At 41.8% G+C, this 23,270-nt stretch overlaps 1 protein-coding gene across 1 annotated transcript in view; it reads left to right on the top strand.

The window, feature by feature from the left end:
• Positions 1–9,606, top strand: part of LOC105099350 (cytochrome P450 3A12) — a 35,557-nt gene extending 25,951 nt beyond the window's left edge. Inside the window, exons 10-13 of the mRNA XM_010992171.3 lie at positions 764–924; positions 2,015–2,241; positions 4,427–4,589; positions 9,263–9,606. Of these exons, the coding sequence (XP_010990473.3) occupies positions 764–924; positions 2,015–2,241; positions 4,427–4,589; positions 9,263–9,358 (647 nt within the window). The 3' untranslated portion in view covers positions 9,359–9,606. The remainder of the gene's footprint in view (positions 1–763; positions 925–2,014; positions 2,242–4,426; positions 4,590–9,262) is intronic.
• Positions 9,607–23,270: the final 13,664 nt, after the last annotated feature.

Genomic DNA, 23,270 nt, shown 5'->3' with positions numbered 1-23,270 from the left:
TTTGTTCAGAGCGTGAAGGGCGAGGACAACAAGAATGTCACGCCCAGAGTCAGTCCTGGTCCTGGACCACCTGCAGCCCAGCCTCTGGGGGGCTTGTTTCCAGTGTCAATTCTCAGGCTCCTCCAGACTCATTAAGTCAGAACCTCTGCCTGGGAATTTGCACCAAGGCTTCATCGCATTGGGAGGCACTTTACCCCAGTGTTGGTGACCTCAACTGGGAACACTTGGTTGAAGTATGCTCACTAGCTTAATCTACTGTAAAGTTTAATTTTTCCCTTTGTCATTAACATGTGGGAGAAGGCTTTGAGACTGCAATGCTAAATTATATTTAATTTTAATCAATTAAAATTAAAATTTAAATAGCTACGTATTAGAGAGCACAGCTATAAACTTTGAGTATCGTGGGGTTTACGCTCACTGGAGGAAATAATTTGATAGTTGAATTTGCCCACAATTGAATCACAGAAATCATCACTGGGGAGTCAGAATTCTGTAGATCTTTCTTACATTCCTTTTGTGTCGTTTTGGTTGTGAACTATATAGTTGGGGCAGGACAATTTTTTGTTTTTTAAAGATAATTCTTGCTTTTTTCTGTCTCTATGAGCCAGATGTCAGAGTGAAAAACACTCTCAGTTTGACTCTGAATTACTTTTACATGTTTTCCCCTAGGGATTTGGGAGTTTCATTTGAATTTCTCATCATCTAAACTGTGATTTTTTAGCACTGACATGATCTACCTAAAATGGCTTTACTTTCTTTTCAGCTCTATCTGACCTAGAACTTGTGGCCCAAAGCATTATCTTTATTTTTGCTGGCTACGAGACCACCAGCAATTCTCTCTCCTTCATTATGTATGAACTGGCCATGCACCCCGATGTCCAGCAGCAGCTGCAGGAGGAGATCGATGCGACTTTCCCCAACAAGGTGAGTGGATGGTGCCTGAAGGGGGAGGGTAAGGTGAAGCCTTAGCAAGAACGCCTCCTTGCCACTTCTTAGAGATTGTTGCAAAAAGCATAAGCATCCATTCTTTTATCCACACTATCTAGGAAGGATCTAAAGAGTGCAAAACAAAGGGAAAACACAGATAATGCATGCTCCTCACAGCAATATAAGTACTTTGAAAAAAGTGCTGGTCCTGCCAAATCAGATGTCAAGATAATGCCAAGTAAAATTCATAAAACCTCAGTGGCATCTAACAATAAGCATTTGTTGCGCTAGTGTCTGCATAGTTACCTGTTGATATGGCTGGACTTGACTGGTCTGGGTGTTGGCTGATCCAGGCTGACCTTGGCTAAGCTGGCTGGGCTGCCTCAATTGCACATGTGCCCCCCACATGTCCCTCGTACTCCCTGTGTCTGCTTCTCAGATCAGTGGTAGATGACAGGAGCAAGAAGCCCAATCATACGGGTGGCTTCAAACTCTGCTTGTATCACACTTAGGATACTTTCCACTGATTCAAACAAGCCACCTCGTCAACCCGAGTCAGAAAGGCAGGGCACCACATTTATACAGTTTTTACCTAATATAGTGTTTCCAAATTTTATATGTGGATATTCAAAAGAATTAGCAATCAGCAGTTCTCAGCCAGAATACTTTATGTGGAATCGAGATTTCGCTCTTTGATAGATTCTTTTTCCTTGTTATAGATGTGTGACCCTTCTTTTGAAAGGAAACAGTGACTTCACACTATTCCACTTAAGAGTAAGGGCCATAGTCCATTAGTCCCATATGTTCTCGTGAGAAAGAAAAAGCACTACGTGATAGTGTGTGGGATTACAGACCCTGTTTAGGAGTTGTCCCCAGGGCCTCCCATAGTCATAGCTACTCCACACATCTCAAGGGGCCACTGAGCAGATCAAAGGACATGATGGATATTAAAATGTCTATGAATGCTAAGATCCTTTACCAATTAAATTATTCTCTGGAGATCCTAGCATTTCAATAGTGCTACATAGACTGAGTTTAAAGTTGATCCCAAATCTCAATTTGTCAAAGTCTGTTTCTTTCTTCCCAGGCGCCCCCCACCTACGATGCCCTGGTACAGATGGAGTATCTTGACATGGTGGTGAATGAAATTCTTCGACTATTTTCAATTGCTGGTAGACTTGAGAGAGCCTGTAAGAAAGATGTGGAAATCAAAGGGGTATTCATCCCTAAAGGGACAGTGGTGATGGTGCCAGTCTTTGCTCTTCACAGAGACCCGGAGCTCTGGCCAGAGCCTGAGGAGTTCCGCCCTGAGAGGTACAAGATCCTGGGGAAAGAGAACCCACCCTGATACAGGTTGTTTAGTGTATTCCGATGACTTTTATTATGGGTGACAAATGTGTGAGTGTATAATCATTTATTTTACATCTTTTTATTGTTAAATGCATTTTCTTATTCCAAGAATGACCATTGTTTGAGTCAAAGGTTTACAAACTGTAGACTAGAAAAAAGAAAGTTATAGCCACATACATTTCCAGTACCTTAACGGAGGCCTTACTGATAATGTGATGTGTGTCATTATGGTTACTCTTCTGTACATATATAGATTTTTAAAACTTAGAATGGTATTATATACAATTTGGTTTTTAACTGCTTACCTTAGTTAACAGTAAACTGTAAACAGCAGTCTATGTTTTTAAATATATACATGTATGATTTTTGCATATGCCATAATTTACTTAACTACTGTCTTATTTTGGGTGTGTAGGCATTATATTTTGTTTAAATTTTTCTGTCTATTCTCTTTAGCTCTTTGAATTCACCACTAACATTCCAACATTTTCATTTCTTTAAATATTGGCTGTGCCTCCACCATTATAGTGAGAGTTCAGGCTGAGGACCCAGAGGTTCTCATCCCTGGTGGTTCAGGCAGCCTCACTGAGGGCCAAGAGCATAGGCCCCCGGTGCTGTCCGCGTCTGCAGTCCTGGGCCACCTCCCTTCTGCTTCAGTATTTGGTGACCTTCCAAAGAGAAGCCCTGTGACCTCTAGACGTCTGGGACATCCTCCCTGGAGGGGTCTTGAGTATCCTCCTCTGGGAACTCAGAGCCAAAGTCTGGTTATGGCAGCTTGGACTCTGGAAAGAGTTGATAGAGATCCATTTACTATACGGTGAGCAAAATTTGGATTGAACTTTCAGGGAACCAGCTAGAATCTGGACACTTATGAGCCCCTGACTATAAGCTCCCCGATGGCAGGGTTTTGGCTTGTTTGCCATGGTGTCCCTAGTGCTAGCATGACCTAGAACAGAGGCACTTGTCGAAGAAGTCAGAATTGACCAAGTCCTCTGTTTTCTGGACCAGGGAACCTCTGTGGTTCCTCCAAGCTCAGGAGCGCCCCACTGCAGCAGCATGAACCCAAAGCCAGAGACCACTCACTGTACTTCTCTTTCATTCATTCAGCCATCAAGCAGGGAGTCAGTTAGTTCTTTCCTACCTGTGCCTGGGACTGGGCCAGCCAAGAAGAAATCCAAATGTTTTAAAAAAGCCTATTATGGAGAATTTTTGACATATACATAAGTGTGTGCATACTTGACTCATATACAAATATGTTCTATAGGCACAAGCCTGTAAACCACTTCTAATGTATCTATCTGTGCCCATTCCCCACCCAGCAACCATCAACTCATGTCTGTGTCATCCACATGCTACCCTTCTCCTGGTCCCCATGTTATTTTATGTCACATTGTCTATCAGTAGTCCTGAATGGTCTCCAAAATAGGGGTTCTGTAAAATACACATAGCCATAAATGCCATTATCATTTCCCCTAATCCACATTTTTTCCTTAATATATTCAAATGTTGAAGAGTCATATTTGAACAAAACATAGGTCTAACCATGAAGGAATTTGTAGGCTAGTGTATCAGCTAGACAAGGAAATCAGTGGTAATACGAGAGTAGAGTAGCATTATGTGCTTGTGTAAATCTGCTGACCTAAGCATCCTCAGTTTGTGGGAGAGAGAGAAAGAGACACACAGAGAGAGTCACAAGCAGAGCGGGAGGCAGGAGAAGACAAGGGTAAGATAACCTTTTAACAGTGGGAGGTGTTTTGCCTGCTTCCTTCCCCCATGAGGATATGACCGACATAGGTGTGCCTGGAGACAGGAACCCGTGTTTCCTTCAATCAGTCTCATTTCCTAAATACCTTTCAGAGAATGAACATCTCACCACTCTGAATGTAATTTTAGTGTCTAAAGATAATTTCTTTTAAAAAGCATTCATCTCATCTCTTCAACAAGACTGGGAGCTCCTATAGAGTAAAGGGGATGGGAAGGATCTGAAGCTGACCTTTCTCACAGCAAAGTAGCCACAGCGGGATGCATGACTTGCCCACAAAAGGATCCCCAGTGCTGTTCGTTGAAGAATTAAGTTAAAACCTCAGACCTGGAGCTCTTGTGGTTTTTATGTCTCATTAATTTGTTTCATCTACTTCTTTGGATCAAGGTTCAACAAGAAGAACCAGGACAGCATAAATCCTTACACATACCTGCCTTTTGGAACTGGACCCCGAAACTGCATTGGAATGAGGTTTGCTATGATGAACATGAAACTTGCTATTGTCAGAGTCCTGCAGAACTTCTCCTTTAAACCTTGCAAAGAAACACAGGTGAGACAGTTACCTATCTGCATTAATAATGTTTTATTGTTTTTTTAAACTTAGGAGTCTTTATATATGTGTAAGAATGTGTTCTATTCAAAGAATAATTTGTTCTATAGCCAGAGAATCTTTTGGAGCCATATTTAACCTTCAGTTGTCCTTCAACTCTGGATGGCTATGTCTGTAGCTTTATGAAGACCCATCTATACAGGCCGTCTAGAGTCAATGCAGTTAGCAGGACATGACTATAGGCAGTCCACTGAACTGAGCAACATTTTAAACTTTGTTTCACGTCCACTGGAAGGAAGTGTGTGACAGACACAAGCGCAGTGATTACTACATCATGACTTTTCAATGGTGGGCTTCTCTGCTAGAACATCCAGAAGCTCTCCTGGCAGTGGTCCTCAGCCACTGCTTGCAGAATGAAATCATGGGGGAGTTAAAAACCCTAGTGCCTAGGTCATCTCAGACGTTCTAATGTAATTCCCCCAGAGTGCGGCATTCAAAACGCCCCCATTGGGTCTCATGTGCAGACAAGGCGAGAATCCCTGATTGAAAGCATTTCTGCCAGATGTGAAGACTCCCACGGTCCCCCTCACCTTCCAGGAGTCCTGCTGCCATCGGGCTGGGCTCCTTTTGCATTCCAATAATAACTCCACGTGTGTCCTTCCCGCTCCCCCGACCATTCTGTCCTCCCTCTTCAAGTTCTAGCTCAGTCCCTGAGCCTCTCCATGGAACCTCCTCCAAACAGTCCTGAGCCCATTCTCCCCTCTGTTCTTTTTTTTTTTGAAATTAGATCATTTAAAAAAATTTTTTTAATTGATTTATAATAATTTTACAATGTTGTGTCAAATTCCACTGGAGAGCACAATTTTCAGTTATACATGAACATATATATATTAATTGTCACTTTTTTTCTCTGTGAGCTACCAGAAGATCTTGTACGTATTTCCCTGTGCTATACAGTATAATCTTGTTTATCTATTCTACATTTTGAAATCCCAGTCTGTCCCTTCCTACCCCCCACCCCCTTGGCAACCACAAGTTTGTATTCTATGTCTATGAGCCTATTTCTGTTTTGTATTTATGTTTTGTTTGTTTGTTTGTTTTTAATTTTAGATTCCACATACAAGCGATCTCATATGGTATTTTTCTTTCTCTTTCTGGCTTATTTCACTCAGAATGACATTCTCCAGGAGCATCCATGTTGCTGCAAATGGTGTTATGTTGTCGGTTTTTATGGCTGAACAGTATTCCATTGTATAAATATACCACATCTTCTTTATCCAGTCATCCATTGATGGACATTTAGGCTGTTTCCATGTCTTGGCTATTGTAAATAGTGCTGCTATGAACATTGGGGTGCAGGTGTCTTTTTGAAGTAAGGTTCCTTCTGGATATATGCCCAGGAGCGGGATTTCTGGGTCATACGGTAAGTCTCTTCCTTGTCTTTTGAGGAATCTCCATACTGTTTTCCACAGTGGCTGCACCAAAATACATTCCCACCAGCAGTGCAGGAGGGTTCCCTTTTCTCCACAGCCTCTCCAGCATTTGTCATTTGTGGATTTTTGAATGATGGCCATTCTGACTGGTGTCAGGTGAGACCTCATTGTAGTTTTGATTTGCATTTCTCTGATAATTAGTGATATTGAGCATTTTTTTCATGTGCCTATTGATCATTTGTATGTCCTCCTTGGAGAATTGCTTGTTTAAGTCTTCTGCCCATTTTTGGATTGGGTTGTTTGTTTTTTTCTTATTAAGTCGTATGAGCTGCTTATACATTCTGGAGATCAGGCCTTTGTCGGTTTCATTTGCAAAAACTTTCTCCCATTCCGTAGGTTGTCTTTTTGTTTTACTTATGGTTTCCTTTGCTGTGCAGAAGCTTGTAAGTTTCATTAGGTCCCATTTGTTTATTCTTGCTTTTATTTCTAATGTTTGAGTAGACTGTTCTAGGAGAACATTTTGAGATGTATGTCAGATAATGTTTTGCCTATATTTTCTTCTAGGAGGTTTATTGTATCTTGTCTTATATTTAAGTCTTTGATCCATTTTGAGTTTATTTTTGTGTATGGTGTAAGGGAGTGTTCTAGTTTCATTGCTTTACATGCTGCTGTCCAGTTTTCCCAACACCATTTGCTGAAGAGACTGTCTTTATTCCATCGTATATTCTTGCCTCCTTTGTCGAAGATTAGTTGACCAAAAGTTTGTGGGTTCATTTCTGGGCTCTCTATTCTGTTCCATTGGTCTATATGTCTGTTTTTGTACCAATATGATGCTGTCTTGATGACTGTAGCTCTATAGTATTGTCTCAAGTCCCCTCTGTTCTGTTTTCAGGTACCACTGGCTGGCATCATGGGTCCTACCATGTAACTTAACACTTTGTCATTGAACTATTCAGTTTGGTTTCTATGTTTTCTTTGCACCTAAGAACATCTTTAACTCTAGCCCCTCATTGTGTTCCTTTCATAAATGCCTAATGGTGCCTCCCAGTCATCTGGTAAAGGCTTAAGGAGTGATGAGCAGTTAATTTACAGGTCTTGAACATAGCGCCATTTGCAGCAACATGGATATTCTCGGAGAATGTCATTCTAAGTGAAGTAAGCCAGGAAGAGAAAGAAAAATACAATATGAGATCGCTCATATGTGGAATCTGAAAAAAAAAAACAAAAAAACAGAAATACAAAACAGAAACAGACTCATAGACATAGAATACAAACTTGTGGTTGCCAAGGTGGGGGGTGGGAAGGGATAGACAGGGAGTTCAAAATTTGTAGATACTGACAGGCATATGTAGAATAGATAAACAAGATTATATGGTATAGCACAGGGAAATATATACAAGATCTTGTGGTAGCTCGCTGTGAAAAAGAATGTGACAATGAATATATGTATGTTCATTTATAACTGAAAAAATTGTGCTGTACACTGGACTTGACACAACATTGTAAAATGACTATAACTCAATTAAAAAATGTTTACATAAAAAAATTTACAGGTCTTGGATACAAATGTTGACCTGTTTGAACTTTAAAGATTTAACAAATGACATCTATGTACGTGCTTGTTCTGTTTGTCTGCAGGGGAAATATAAGCATTTTAAATTTTGAAATTTAAAAATACCATATGTTTATAGAAAGATCTGGAGCCACTCCTCTGAAAGAACAATTGTCATTGATTCGCATCAAGCACAGCCCTATGTTAAGGTTTATTTCAGGACTCGGACAGTTAATAAGCTGCTCCAGTTGAGAAGGCTTTCCCAGGGAAGACAGGGATAGAGATGGTTTCCATTTTAATTGTGGGCATCCTTTATGGCAGTCCTGTAAATGTGTACAGACAGGGGACTCAGCCCTGAGAGAAAGGGGGCCATTGACACGTCTGCAAGGGGCAGATGCTCCCTGTAAGCTCCACCCAGTCATCCCCAGGCTGGGGTTCTTCCCCCCATGACAATTTGCTTTCCCTTCAGTCAAATGAGATTAGAGTCACTCTGTTGGTGTCCCCCAACACTGACAGAGTAACTGGGTGAAAACAGGGCTGAAAGTGTCAGATGAAACACTGTAGGTCATTTAAAGTTCATCATTTGCACTACACTTAGGAGCCAGGAGATGTTAAAAAATAGACATAATGCTTCATGAAGTTCTCTTCCCCTCATGAAACTGGATAGGTTCCACTGGGAGAGGTGCCTGAACTCTTTAGAAGTCAAGGAAGGCCCATGCAGTTAGCATGTGTAATATGTGCTCAGGCTTCCCTGGCAAGTTTCAACGTACATGAAATTACCTCTGTATCTTTTTTCAAGATAGTTTGCCATAATGTCTAAGAATCCAGTAAATTTTAAAAACTCATTATTTTTACTTAAATTATAAATCAATAAATAACACAGGCCATAAAAAAAGGGCGGGGTGGGGTGGGGTGGGGGAGGAACACAGGCCATCATGGCTTTGTATCAATCCTGGTACAGAATAGGTACTCAGTAGATGTTTCGAAGAATGAATGATGAATGAATGTTTCCACTGTCCAGTCCTGACAAAGCTTATAGAATAAGTATAGAGAATCAAAGAATGAAGGTGACCAAAAGGTACAAGTTCTAGTTATAGGTAAATAAGTATGAGGGATATAATGTAAAACATGACGACTCTAGTTAACATTTCTGTATGGGATAAGAGAGTAGATCCCAAGAAGTTTCATGCAAGGAAAACAGTATTTTTTTCTTTTTCTTTTCTTTTTCTATGTCTGTGAGATGACGGATGTTAACTAAACTTATTGTGGTAATAATCCACAATATATTTAAGTCAAATTATTATGTTGCAATCTTAAATTTATGCTCTGCTGTAAGGCAGTTATATCTCAATAAAAGTGGAAAACTTTTTAATTTAAAAATTGAGTACTAAGGGAATACTGCAAACAACTTTATGCCCATATATTTTATAACATGAGTTAAATAGATCAGTTCTCTGAAAGTCACAAACTATTAAAAATTCAATCAGGGAAATAGAGATAGCCTGACTGTCCCTGTATCTATTAAACATATTGAATTGGTAGTTAAAAAAATCAAAGATATATGATGCTAAAAGTAGCTTTCATATGATTATAAAGCATTATTGTACATAATGTGTTTTGTCTACTTTGCTTCTTTGGTTGGTGATGCTTCATTAATTGGTTCTCATGCACTTGTTTAACTGTTGCAGATCCCCCCGGAATTAGGCACTCAAGGGATTATACAACCAAAAAAGCCCATTTTATTAAAGGTTGTGCCCAGAAATGGGACACTAAGTGGAGCCTGACTTTCCCTTGTTCTGCAAGGAAGCTGCATCCCGGAACACCAGAGACCTGGATTTACTTTGTGATAAAACCCAGAAATAAAGACGGGCGTCACCCACTGCTCATGATGGGTGACTAGGGATTCTGTGCGTTCACTTAGCTCTCTCAGGGTCTACATGGAGTGTTGTATGTTGGGTCATGTAAAAAAAAGTGACTAGTAAGAGCTAGATATGTAGACTCAGCCTCTCAGGTTCTTATAAGACCATCTCTACCCACCCCCAGTTAGTGCCGTCTACTCCTGAGCCCTGACCAAGAATGAAAATTTCTCAACAATTTTTATCAGCAAATTAATGAAAATGAGAATTATTGTAGTGACTGAAGTACTGACATTTATATCACAGATTTAGAATATTCTAAATCAAATATTACATTGAACAAGTCACTGAATATCTCTTTACAAAAGTATTATCTGATGCTTCTGTGCACATTAGGGGGAATGTGTACCACTAAATCAGGGAGATTCAGTGACTGAATGATTCTAACCATTACAATCACTGAGGGGTGGGACCTTTATCAAAACCCCTATTTGACATATTAAATAGTAAGAGTTAATCCACGGTGATTTTGCCCGTCGCTTAGGAAGTCTATTCATAGTTTAAACCTACCTTTTTTGGGTAACGCTCAGCTGAGACACTTATTCTATTATTGGTTTTGATTTAATGTTTTCATCTCATCTCCCCTCATGTTTCTGGAAGGCAGTAAGGATGTTTTTTCATGCCTCTTTGTATTCCATCCTTGACTCCAAATTATCTGAACACAGTGATCGTGGAATAAAAGGTAGCTGATTGGTCAACTGACTGGGCAGAAAGGCTACAGGCACTGGTCAGTTTCAGCTGGTATCAGAAGCTGCACAGTGCTCCTCCTTTCCCTTTCCTACCCCATTCTCTTCCCTCACTTGCCTTGGCTCCCCTTCCTGGATAATCCAGTCCTAAAACCAGTAGGTGAGGCCCAGAAGGTGGGCAGCCTCACACTGCAGGTCAAGGGCAGAGAAGGGAGGCACAGTGGCTCCAAGTCAGAGACTAAGTAGGGAGGGGAGGGTGTCCACAGGAACAGCAGCCTGGCATGGGTGGGGAACCCAAGCAAGGTGAGTAGGTTGTCCACTTGGAAGGGCGGTCTGGGGAGGGCAGCCAGAGCTTAAATAGGGTGTGGAGAACCCAAGTAGGGTGAGGAGGGCATCCATGGATGGAAATGGATTGAGGGGCAATGGCTTCATAAAGGGGGATTAATCAAGTAAGTAAATACATTAAAGATAATGGAAGCCAGATTTCTCTGTGTTAGAGAAGGGAGCAGCTGATTCCGAAAAGGAGAAAAACAGAATAGATCCTGTGCAGTCAGAGATAGGAACTGAACTTATCGGTATAAATCCATGCCTTTCTGTCTAGATAGATGATAGATGATGATGGTCGGATGATACAGACAGATGGTATCAACAGATAGATGGCAGATAGATAATGTGTGTCTGTGTGGTGGGGAGGAGAGTGGGGCTGGAGGTCCTGCTCAGGGCCCTGAGCTCACACAGCCCGACAGACACCACCAGCCCCCATGAGAATCCAGGAAATTAAGTCTTAAACATTTATGACTCAGTGGCTTCACACACAGCAGGTGGTAAAAAAAAAGGAGCCATTTAAACACAATCAGTAAGAATGAAAAAAGATAAAAGTTCAGAGTCAGCAAACTCCCAAACTTTTTTCAACTACAACTTCAATTCATGACCCCTTTCTTGCTAACAAAAAATAAATTCCATAATTTGTGATTAGCAAGCTTGTCCTTTATAGCTACTAGTTGAACTGCTCATAAGCTCATATGAACGAACATTTCCAGAGGGCCTGCTGAGGGTCAGGTGTCTGGCTGGGCAACGTCACATGTCATCTTCAGTCAAAGCCACCAGGAGGTCAACTTGCAGATCCATGCTTCAGGTAGGGTCTGGTCTGGTCTGGGCTCCTTTAAGAGGGAAAGATAACTATTAACACTCATTTTATAGATTACAGACAACTGAAGCTGAGAGGGTTTAAATAATTCACCCAGGGCCTGCATGTCAGTCTCATTCTATGGATTCCTAAAAGCTGGCTATCTCCACAGCGGACAGCATAGATGTCCCTGGCATCCAGAGAAAGCTAGGGGCCACCCGGGGCAGGTTTCCAGTCACACTATTTGCTTGTCCTCCTCTGTCTCTGGCAATTTCTCAGAGATTCTTAACCATTTTGTTTTTGTGGTTGCACAATGTTAAAATTCCAGGAATTTTACGACTTCACAACTGCTAGGTGGCTATAGAAAAAGAAAAGATCAAAAAGCACATGTTGGTGAGAATGTATAGGAGTTGGAACACACATTCTTTGTTGGTTCGGATATAAATGGTGCAGCCACCATGGAAAACATTTTGGCCGCTTTTTAGAAATGTAAACATCAGATTGCCACGTGGCCTAGCGATTGCAATCCTGGGTGGACACCTGAGAAGCTGAAAACAGCTCGTGTTCTTGACAGCACTACTGACAATAGCCAAAGGGCGGAGAGAAGGCAATCCAATAAATGAATGGATAAAAATGTTATAGTATATCTATACAATACGATAAAACAAAATTATTTTTAAGGCAGGACAAGGAAAACAAAATTTTAAAACCTAAAATTCTCTGTCATTTGGCTGAGCCAACTCCCCCACCCCCGCCTTTAGTATGCGTTGTGTTCTGCCTTAATGATATCTCCTTAGAAGATACAGGAATGCCTGATTATAGAGAGCTATTTAATCCTGGCGCCAGCAGGATAACTCCTTAGGTGATAACATTACTTCTTAATCTTGTAAGGAATCATGATGACCCACTACTTGCTTTTCATGTGCAGATCTGGGTAGTGAAATTGTCATACATCATTTGATGAATAAAACCTTGGTCTCAAAAACGTATGTAATTGTGCTTTGAACTCTAATGGGCAGAACATTCCTCACAGCTTTCTGAAAGAATGTCTCCCCAGTCATAATCTTCAGATTGGCTCAGATGAAAATTTATGTTTCTCTCTTTGACTATTACTTAATTTTTCATCATCCGTTGCATGGCATAGTTGGCAGGATATTAGAGATACCCACCGGTGGACACCCGAAGTCTACCCCAAATTTGCGCTCAGTACCAGCACAGAACCTTTGATCTCTGACCACCGGCTTCTCAATATTCCTCAGGTATTCCAGTGAGTTCTCCTGATAACCAGATCTCCTTGTTTTTAAGTGCGAATCCTAATTTGTTCAAGCTGTTTTTACTCAGGACATGGAGTCTTAAGAGGCACCAAATGCATTTCTGAGGCAGGAACCTAGGGGGATCTGGGCAGGAGATCCAGGGAGATATCGGTGGCTGGGTTTTGTTAACCATGGCTTAAATTGAAAACAAACAAGTTGATATCTGGCCTGAAAAGCTGTTTGCCAAAGAAATGAGAGAATGAATTATTCACCAGCAAAGAACAAGGGAAATTTGCTCCTTCCAGCCATAATGTGTCCTCAATTGACTGAGAACGTAAGTGTCTGAGGATCAGTCCTTGTGATGTGCAGTGGTCCCACAGGGAATCCCATTGCAACAATTAAGTAAATCCTGCTCACCAAAAATGCACAAGGTAAAGGCTGATCCCCTAGTGCTCTGAGCATCCACGGTGGTTTTAGACTGTTGGAGCAACCGAGACATGTAAAAGAGCTGAGACCCACCTAAGGGTAACTCCTTGGGGAGCTAGACTCTGAATCAGCACACATCTCATCCACCACACTGTCCTCAGAAGGTTATTCAGATCATATCTCATTTCTGAATTAGACTACCAAATTAATAACGGAAATTGTGCCTCACATTTCAGCTCCCCAGTGGACACCCACCTACAGGAGTACCAGCTGGGTCTGTGCGTGGCACTTGTGGAACTGATACGTGCAAGTACTTACTTAATTGGGATGTAAAGGAAATCCCACCCTGAAACAGCCAAGGTGGGGTTCTTCTGGCATTCCAAAGCTGATTTTTGTGTGCGCAGTTAGAGAAAGCTGGCAGAAGGCAAGAATTCTTCCCATGTCAGTCAGTCTCCTGGACCTGCCTGCAGGGTCTGTTGGAAATAAGAGTAGTAAGAGTTTTGCCCTTTTCTAAATTAGATGAACAGGAGAAAATATTTGTAAGTCTAACCCCTTGGATGTGTTGGATTGGAAAGACCTCTAAATTGTTAAAATTTTAGAGAGCTGTCATCTTACACTGCTGTGCCTATTTCAATTGGCGTGCAGAAACCTGATTAGAGAGAGCTATTTAATCCTGGCCTTTGGGCTTCAAAATCCCAAAACAGTGTCACTGGAGGATTTGCTGTAGAAGGCAAATGAAAAATCAATGATGTAAAAGGTACCTAAAGCAAAAAAACTGAAAGACTGACCTAACTACTGCTCCCCTCTCTCCTCCCTTATCTGAGTACTCATTCTAGTAGTCCTCTGTCTGAATTGCCTTTCCACTCAGAAGAGATTATTAAAAGGTTACCTTTAGAAATGGGACCACTGAGCCTGCAGGCAGCCCTCTTCAGGTCAAGGGTGAACGGGGGGCCATAGTTAAAGAATTTCTTATATCCCGGGAGGATCCTCAACATTTTTTATAAATAGATTATCAATATGGGAGGCCACCGGTCTCACTAAACTCATAACCGGTATTCAGAGCCTGATAGGAATCTGGGGTTGGGGCCTTCTCCCTTAAGCTAAATATACCCAGAGGGAAAGAAAAACATTCCAACGTGGTTGGGTGCGTACGTCATTCCTTTAATATCATTTAAGTGGTAACTCAGTTCTTTCTGAGAAATTCTGAGAAGTTAAAAACAGCTGTCGTTATTTTACGAATCTAGTCTTTATAGGACCAGAGGTGTGGCTCCAGAAACAGTTCACAGCCCAGCAATCTTTATTCACCACTCCCCAAACCTCCTCTATTTATCTTAAGAAGCTTATATTAAAAAACAAAAACAAAAACAAAACCCCCAGCAACTAGCCTTAATGGAATAAAACTTCCCCCAGGTGAAACTTGCATGTCTCCTCCAATGCTTTGACTTATAAAAGCTCTACTTGGTCTTCTCCAGAACTCTTATCTAGGCCATTATATTAAAATGGAAATTTCTGGAATGTAACTCCTATTGGGAAAAAAAAGATGGGGGGGTGATAGGTCATTTGGAACTTGACTTGTCAAGGACAAGTATAAATCTTAAGTGTCTTCTCCATAAATGTTAGTAAAAAGGGTTTAACCATCTAAACAGGAGACCTGGATTTGTCCCATCTGCCAGAAACCCAATTTGAATGCTCCTCTTTTGTAACTGTTGAGTTTTGTATATTGTACATGATTCATGGCTGAAATTTTGGAATGGGAACCTGAGGGTCTCTGTGTCTTTGTGTTTGTACGTATCTCTGTATATATGTGTGTGTGTTGTAGATGTGTGTTATTGTCAAAACTAATTTGTCAAAGAGCTCTATTTAATTAATTTAAAGGAAATTAAGCACATGTAAATCCTCAGAAATATAAAAGAAGCTAACCCAAATGAATTTCAGGTTCATGTGATCTGGGAAATAGTATTAAATTAATATTTGTCACTAAAGTTTTGTCAGTTTAATTAATACAGACATCAACATTAAGCATGGGAGGGAGTGCATAGCTCAGTGGTAGCATGCACAAGGTCCTGGGCTCAATCCCCACTAAAAAAAAACTAATTATCCCCCCAAAAGAAAAAAAATTAAGTATAATACTTTTGTTGTACCTAGGTTTACTTGAAGTCAAATAAAATCTTATTATTCTTGTTAGAAAATTTGTCAGCAAGAAAAATAACTTGATATAAAACTTTTAAGTAAATCAAATGTAGATTTGATAAGAATTTTTAGATGAACTCTTTAGGAATAATTGCTTTAGGACTGTCTACTTAAAAATATTTTCTCCAGATTTTTGGTAACTTGAAACTTTAGAGTTCTGTTAAATCAAGTTAAATGAAGGGAATTCATTGAATAGCCAGATCTATTCAAATAAGATGAAATACTGGAACATTAATTGCTTAAGAAAAGTCTAAGTTGACCTACATCTTCTTATGAGAGAAAAACTAAAGATGTTTGGATTCATTGGTCGTACGTCTTGTGCTCCACTGAGGACAGAAATTCAGTCACAGAATATGTTCGTAAGTTTGCCTGTCAGGAAGTGCTGAGTGACAAGCTATTTTTAATTGCTTGCTTCTTGGTTTTCCACTAGAGATTAAGGTTTTTAAGGGTTAAAAATTGAAATATATAAAATTAGGTATGCAAGGAAAGTAGGATATGTGTTTTCAGTAAAAGAAGGTATAAGGGATGGAAATTCAGTTTGTTAAGGGAAAAGAAATTAATTTTGCCTGAAAGCTGGTTATTCTAAATGGGAAGGAAAATAAGGGAGAAACTACCATGGATACAGAAAGTTGTGGACCGTCTGTGGGAAAGGAACTCGGCAAAAGGAGTCTTGTGCGTGGTCAGGACTGGCTAAGATTAAATTGAATTTCATTGAGTGAATGAATTTTGTTATTACAAGTAAGCTGTTGTAAGACTGCAGTTTTTCTCTCTGTGGGAAGAGTACAAGCTTTTCTTGGAATACTGAGCTGCTTTTGAGAACAGACTGTAAGTTACTTTATCTTTTAAGTGATCTGTTGGAACTTTCTGTATTTGTCTTTGAAATCTTTCATTGTCACTTTGGTTAAGTGAATAAGGATTGTTTCACAGTGGCCTACAAGCCTATTTGACCAAGTGTTTTAAAATATCTTGTATTTTTGACAAGCTTCCCAAAGATCAAATTCTAATTGAAATTCCCTTGACCTTTAGCTAACTCTGGGGTGCTTCATGGGGCCCCTGAAGCGTCTCAGAGAAAGACTTTAGACTCACTAGGCTTATTGGGGATGTCAAATTACATGGGAACCATTGTCAAATGAGTGGTGATCAACTTTCTTAGGTTTATTGTATGGGTAAATGTCATTAATAAAAATGTTCTAGAAATTATACAAAGTTTCTAAAAGTTGAATATGTCCTGGCATAATGTTACCAGTCATTAGTCTAGTTGTCATTTAAAAACGTTGTCTGTCATAGGGAAACCAAGTTTATTTGCCAGTTGCATTGTAATCAAGTCTTTAACAGTCCCTTTTAAAGTCTTTTGTCATTTATAGACAGTTATTGTTGTCCTCTGAAGTTTTTGCCAAAATGCTCCACCTTCAAGAATCACAGAAGGGACCTTTTGACAAGCACAGGTTTCTGATAACTTGTAGATCGTACTGCTGGACTGGGTAAGAAGTTAAAAATTCTTATAGAAAAGCTGATGGCTTCATAAACTGCTAACAAAAGATCAACAAGAATTAGTTACAAATGGCTGTTTAATCTTTGTTTTTCAGATATAAGGAAATCTTCCCCCTTATGCTAATTATGACATAACCTTTGTAAGCAGAATTGAAAGATTTGTATTTCCTCTGTACCCGATCCCTCAAGAAATTGGAAACTCTTAGGTTCCCAGCAGCCTTATCAGGTGAATAAGGAAGGCTACCTCCTAGCAGGTTATGGAATCTCAAGATGTTTGGGGGACCTCAAGAAGAGAGGAATTCACTTAAATCTATAGATATCACAGATGGTAAGGCCTTAGCATAGGTTTTCTTGCCTTGAAAGACCTTTTAAAGGTTCTATTTGAGATTCCTTATAAAAGGTTCCAGTACAGCCAATTTAAAAGAGCCTGTATGGTCAATTACCCTCGTGTAAATAATCAGGCCAAATTTATTGACACCAGACTTATTGTGCAAACAAATTAATCTTAATTTGGCTCTGGTAGAAAAGAGGGTAACTTTAGAGAGAAAAAGTTCTGTTTCAGTGATATTAATTTCTAGTATTGTTGTCTCTGAGGTTTTTTGGTATTTATTGCCTGAGACTCACTTCCCAGATGGCCTCTTGTTCCCATGTTACATTATTGTAAAGTTTAACTGAATTTCTAAAAAGACATTCTAAGTATATTTCTGAAGCTTATCACAGGAATCTATCTTCGGCGGAAGATCAAATGCCTGATGACCTCTTGGGTCAGGCGTCTACTCAGGGTTTGTCTTCTTCTCATCCTGCCCTGCTCATGCTGGTTTCTGTCAAAGTTGGGTGTCAAAAACAGGAGTTACTGTCCCTTCAGGAGAAGAGGACTGACACGGCCCCTTCCAGCATGGCTGTAAAGAGGCCTTTGTCAGATGTCTTTTCCAGTATGCATGGTCTCCTGGTTGTAGGTCACCAGGCATTATAATGAAATCACGATCCTTATTCTCATGAAACCCAGAGTAGATCCTGCACAAGACCCTTAGTCTCCTCATGACTTACACCTGTCTTTATTCCCGCTGAGATGGGAGGAGCCCTCAGTTTGACAAACACTTAGGGGATTCCTGGGCATAGGTGACTATCTAGATGGAAGCCAGGATTTTAACTAAGCACTTTTGCAGCCTTGGGTCTCACTGTTTCTCATAGTGACCCTTATCATGAAATGGCAAACATTGAATATTGGCATTTCAGTGCAGCAGAGGACTTTCCAATCTTTCTTCATATTAGCTTATTTATAGCATGTTGTTGTGATCAATAGTTGTTGGGAAGTCACTTGCACTCGCTGACCTCAGCTTCTACATCTGTCAACTGGGGATTGTATCATGAGGCTACTTAACAAAGCCCAGAGAAAGCACCAAAATGGGGCAGAAACATATCAGAACTCCTGGGGCTTATACATAATATTTTCCACTGAAAGGAACCAGGGCTTAGAGAAATGGCTGATTCCAGGGCTGGGAAACTACGTGATGACCCTGGAACATCTTGTGCTAGAAAACAAGGAAATGTAAACATCAGTGGGGACACATCGAAAGGACAGAGAAGCCAGCATGAGGGACTTACACTGACCAAACGAGGACAATTTGAATATCATAATAAATAAGGACAGTAAGAGATTATAAGCCAAGAAAATAGAAAAACATGTGTATGTACAGATATACATAAATAAAATAAATTAATGGATAAATTGCAATTTGATGAGGATACTTTAGTAGCTTCAAGGTAGTGCTGCTCCAAATACCCATTTATTACAGAGCGGAAAGGGTAGCTTTAGAGTGGAGAAACCTGGCAGACACCTCTTTAATCAAGGGATCAGAGAAAGCATTCAGGGATGGGAGAAATTGACTGCATGTTACCTAATGGGACGCAGTGAGACAAACTCACTTCACCTGTGTGATGTTCCCGCCCAGGAGGCAAACCTGAAGGAAACCCTGAAGAGTCAGATGAACCCAAACTAAGGATTATTCTACTCCGTGTCTGTGACTGGCTTGTAGTCTTTGAAAGAGTCAACGTCATGAAAACCGAAGATGGGTTTAAAATGTCCCAGACTCAAGGAGACTATGGAGAGGTGACATCTAAAGGTAACTCATGGGCTGGGTCCTTCTGCGATAAGGACATGGTGGGGACAGGTGAAGAACTGGGGCCCTGAGGTTAAATGGCAGTAATGTGTCTGTGTTAACTTCCTGACTTTGAGTTCGTATTGTGGTCAGGTAGATGATGTTACTGTCTGTGGGTGAGACAGCGGGTTATGAAATCTCAGACTGGCAATTTACTCTGAGATGCATCTGGAAGATAATTCTTTCAACAGACTCTTCAGTAAGTTTGTGATTGATGGGTAACAAGGCACAAAGTAACGTTTTGGCTTACACAGCTCTCCTGTCTCTCACCTTCATCTTCCTTTTATTATTTTAATATAAGGAGGTGGCACCATGCTGTGACTGAGAGATGAGGGGCTGTGACTGAGAGATGAGGGGCTGTGAAGCTGGAGCTTCCGGGTTTCAAATCCCAGTATCATCCAGGGCTGAGTCCAGACCAATCAATGGCTTTGGTCAAGTGAGGACAAAGTCTCCTCTTTGCATTGTGTGGGTCACAGAGTTTGAGCTAAATTTCAGGGCCTGTATGTCCCTCAGCTGAATGTCACTGTGCACAAATTAGCTCAAGCTCAGCCCCTGACTCAGGTTCCCCAAAAGCAGAGCCTGAGGCAGAGCTTTGGGCACAAATAGTTTATGGAGAGCATGCTCTCAGGAGGAGGGAGTGAGGGAATCTGGGTAGGGCAGGAGGAAAAGATGAGTGAAGATGTGGTCTCCATAGTGAAGATGTGATTTCCATAAAGACTGACCCTACAGGGAGCCCTGACCCAGAATTGTTATACAGAGTGAATCCCAGTTTGAGGCAGGGGCCAGCATTTGCACCCATTGGTCAGTCACAGACTGTCCTTCTCGTCCCCCAAGAGGCACAGACTCCCAGGTGAAATAGCTTTAGTTTGGCCCAGGGAGCTTCTCCAGAGAATGGGGCAGCCTCTCATTGGTAGCAGCCAGTGCTCCCAGTAACTGGGGCTGAATTTGCAGCTCAGGAAGGGATGTGGTAACTTCCACCACTATAGACACTTATGAGTGTGACCTTGAAAATGTTGCTTAATATTGTATACCTTAGTACTTGTTGCTTCACATTCCCCATCTTCAAAGTGGAACTATTTAGGATAGAGACCAGGGAGCATGCAATGAGAGCTTAATAAGTATCAGTATCCCTTTCACAGACGTGTCTTCCTCGGTCCTCAGGAGGCCGATGTTGGTTTTGAAGTTTGGGCTCCAGCATTATCAACTCCAGCTTCACCTACCATTTCAGAAAATAATTGTCAACACCTTTCATGAGGCTTACCTATGAAATCATCAGTGTCTCAGTGATGCCTGATGCTGTTCAGTAATTTTCCAAAGGACAACGTAAACATCCCCCTTCTACTGAGCGCCTTTGTCATCCCAGCTGAGCATGGGGAACCTTGGGGAGGAGGAGCTGCAGTGACCCTGGGGGGAACGCTGCCACTGTGTTCATGTGGGTTCCCTCCCGCCCTCCCTTCAAATTGCTTTTATGGTCCCGGAGTCCTGACAGGCTTCTCTGGTCATGTCTATTCTGTGCAGTGTCTAGGATACATGAAAAGCTAGGATGAAACAGGTTTGTCTCTTCAGACGTGAAAGATACAGAAGCAGGAGCAGGGAAATATCAAGTCAACATTGGTTAGTTCAGGAATTTACTTCCTGTCCTGTGACAGACTGGCTGAGAACTTCTGCAGAGTGGGTGATTCACACACTTCCATGGGGCTGGAAGGCCCCAGATGTAGAAGTGTCTAAACTTCCACATTCACTCCTAAAGGCCAACGGTTGTCCTCTCCATGGAATCTTGTTTGATAATGCAAAAACTCCTTGAAACTGTGGTAGTGTAAGTGTCTGTGTGTATGAGATTCTATCATCTATTTATCTGTCTATATTTCCCAGTCATCTATCTTTATCTACCAGTTCATCTGCCATCTGTTTATATCTGCCTATCTTTTACCTGTCACCCATCAATATCTATCATTCACTGATACATATCTGTCATCACTCTATCTACCTATTTTTCTTTCTATCCATCTATCTATAAAAATAGAAATGTCTGAGGAGTCTCAGGTCCTCTCCCAGAGCAGTTGGAGTCTTTCCAACACAGACATGTGAAGAGAGCCTTTGGGATGACCCCAGCTCCAGCATCCCTGCAACTACATGAGGGATCTAAGCTAAGAGCCTCCCAGCTGAGCCCTGTCAGCCCCAGATTCATGAGCAAAATAAAGATCGCTATTTTGGGGTGGTCTGTTAGACCACAGTAGGTCAATGGAAATCTCCTCCTTCGCTTCAGGCAGAGTAGGATGTATAGGACCCAGAAGAGAGACGAGAACTGAGGGGGCTGGGGAAAGCAATAAGCCTTCATGTTACCATGGATCAGTGGAGGTGGCAGTGGGGTAGTGGGTCAGCTCAGAGGAAGAGTTGCCAAGGACTAAGCAGGGGTGACCCTTGGAGTCACATGGTCAAGATGAGAGGGAAAGAGAGGGTACTGACTTTATTGAGTACATATTATGTGCTGGGTATCCATGACACCAAGCCTTTTACTCCTAGCATACCTTTCAGTAGGGTGACACTGTGTTAGTAGGCCGTGGTTGCCGGCTTTCAAGAGCGTCCCAATGATTCTCTCCTCTTGGCATTCACAGCCTTGTGTGGTCTCCTCTCACATGATTAGGGCTGAGATGTGAAGCCACTACGATATTGTGGCCATGATGGTGTGTGACTCCTGCAGCTGAGTTAAAAGAGATACAGGTGCTTTCACCTTGCTCCCTCTTGGGTCACTCATCTGGGGAAAAACAGCTGCCATGTTGTGCGGACACGCAATTTGCTGCATGGTGAGGAACTGAAACCTCCTGCCACCATCCGTCCTGACTTGCCATGTCCATGACTGGGCTACCTTGGAAACAGATTATCCAGCTCTGTCCAGCTTCAAATGAATGGCAGCCCCAGCCAGCATTTTGGCATGAGTGTCTCTGAGCCAGAACCACTCAGCTAAGTCACTTCTGAATTCCTCACCCACAAATGTGAGATAATAAACTTATTGCTCTAAGCCACTATGTTTTAGGGTAATTTGTTACAGAGCACTAGGTAATTCATACAGAGACAGAGGAGCTGAGACACCATCTTGGATGACTGCAGCCGAGAACTCTAAAGACTGTCCAGGGTCACGACTGTCACTGGACTTGCTAGTCAAGGGCGGGTGGTGGTGGTGGTGGTGGTGGTGGTGGTGGTGGTGGTGTGTGTGTGTGTGTGTGTGTGTGTGTACAGGGGTCTCTTTACACACATGAAGGGGAAGGGTCCCAACCGCTGTCCTGATTGGAGGGTAAAGAGTTGTGCCTCCAGTAGGTGAGGTGGTTGAGGGGCAGGCTCTCCCTAGATTCATTAACCAGCTCTGTCACTTACAAACTGGGTGATGCCGTTATTTAACCTTAGTGAGCCCCAGTTTCCTCATCTGTGAAGCAGGGGTGATAACAGCACCTACTTCATAGGGCTGTTGACAGGACCAAGGAAGTTAATACAGATGAGACCCTGAGAATGATTCCAAGGTGGATTAGGCGGAACCAGCCTAATTAGCCACAGATCAGTTTGCTGAAGATCCAGTTTGCTGAATGGCTCAGTCACTGGATTTCTGAGGGTATTTTCTAAGGTTTCGGTTCTTTTCCCATTTCCTCTTCTCTGGTCCTGCACTGTGATATGAGGTGGGTTTTCCCCTAAACTGACTTTTCTTTTTTCCTTTCTGGGCTATATCCTGCCCTGACATCTGCCCCGTCGCCTGCATCATCCCTTTCTTGGCCGCACCCTGCTGCCCCCATTCTATGGGCACGTTGGTGCACTGGTGGGTTTCCCCTTAAGCCCAATTTATAGTTCTCTCCATTTTGTCTCTGTCTCTGGCAGAGAAATGGCAGTGACAGGATATCTAGGTATTGATGTTTTATGGTTTTGGTGACTTGACTTATCTTGGATTGACTTCAGGTAACATACTGGAAGCAGGCACTGGGCTTAAATCCGGCCATTCCAGGTATCAGTGGTCTGGGCTTTGGCCACATTTGCCCAAATCTCAACCCTTGTTATTCTAGTGACTTGTGAGTGGCTTACAACATCCTGCCCCATGACTGCTCGTGTTATGCCATAACAATTAATGAATAATCAGTTGGTCTGTTTACAGAGTGATGTAACCTCTGCACTCACCATCTTACTAAAATTTGAAGGCAGTTGTACAAAATGGAGATGATTCCTTCATTCATGTATTTGTTCAAAATCACCATGCCAGTGAGAGCACTCTCAGGCCCCAGGAATACAGAAACGAACAGACTGTGGTTCCTACCCAGAGGACCTCACACTTGAACTGGAGAGACTTATTGTACAGCCACGTGCCCTCACGCACCACTGCTCCAGCCTGAGGGGGGAGGAGACGGGATCTCTATTAGTTTGCTAGGGCTGCCAGAGCAAAGCACAACAGATGGGGGGTTTCCACAACAG

This window comes from Camelus dromedarius, chromosome 24 (genome assembly GCF_036321535.1).
Source record: "Camelus dromedarius isolate mCamDro1 chromosome 24, mCamDro1.pat, whole genome shotgun sequence".
Lineage (NCBI taxonomy): Eukaryota > Metazoa > Chordata > Mammalia > Artiodactyla > Camelidae > Camelus > Camelus dromedarius.
This window is presented reverse-complemented; position numbering and strand designations above follow the sequence as displayed.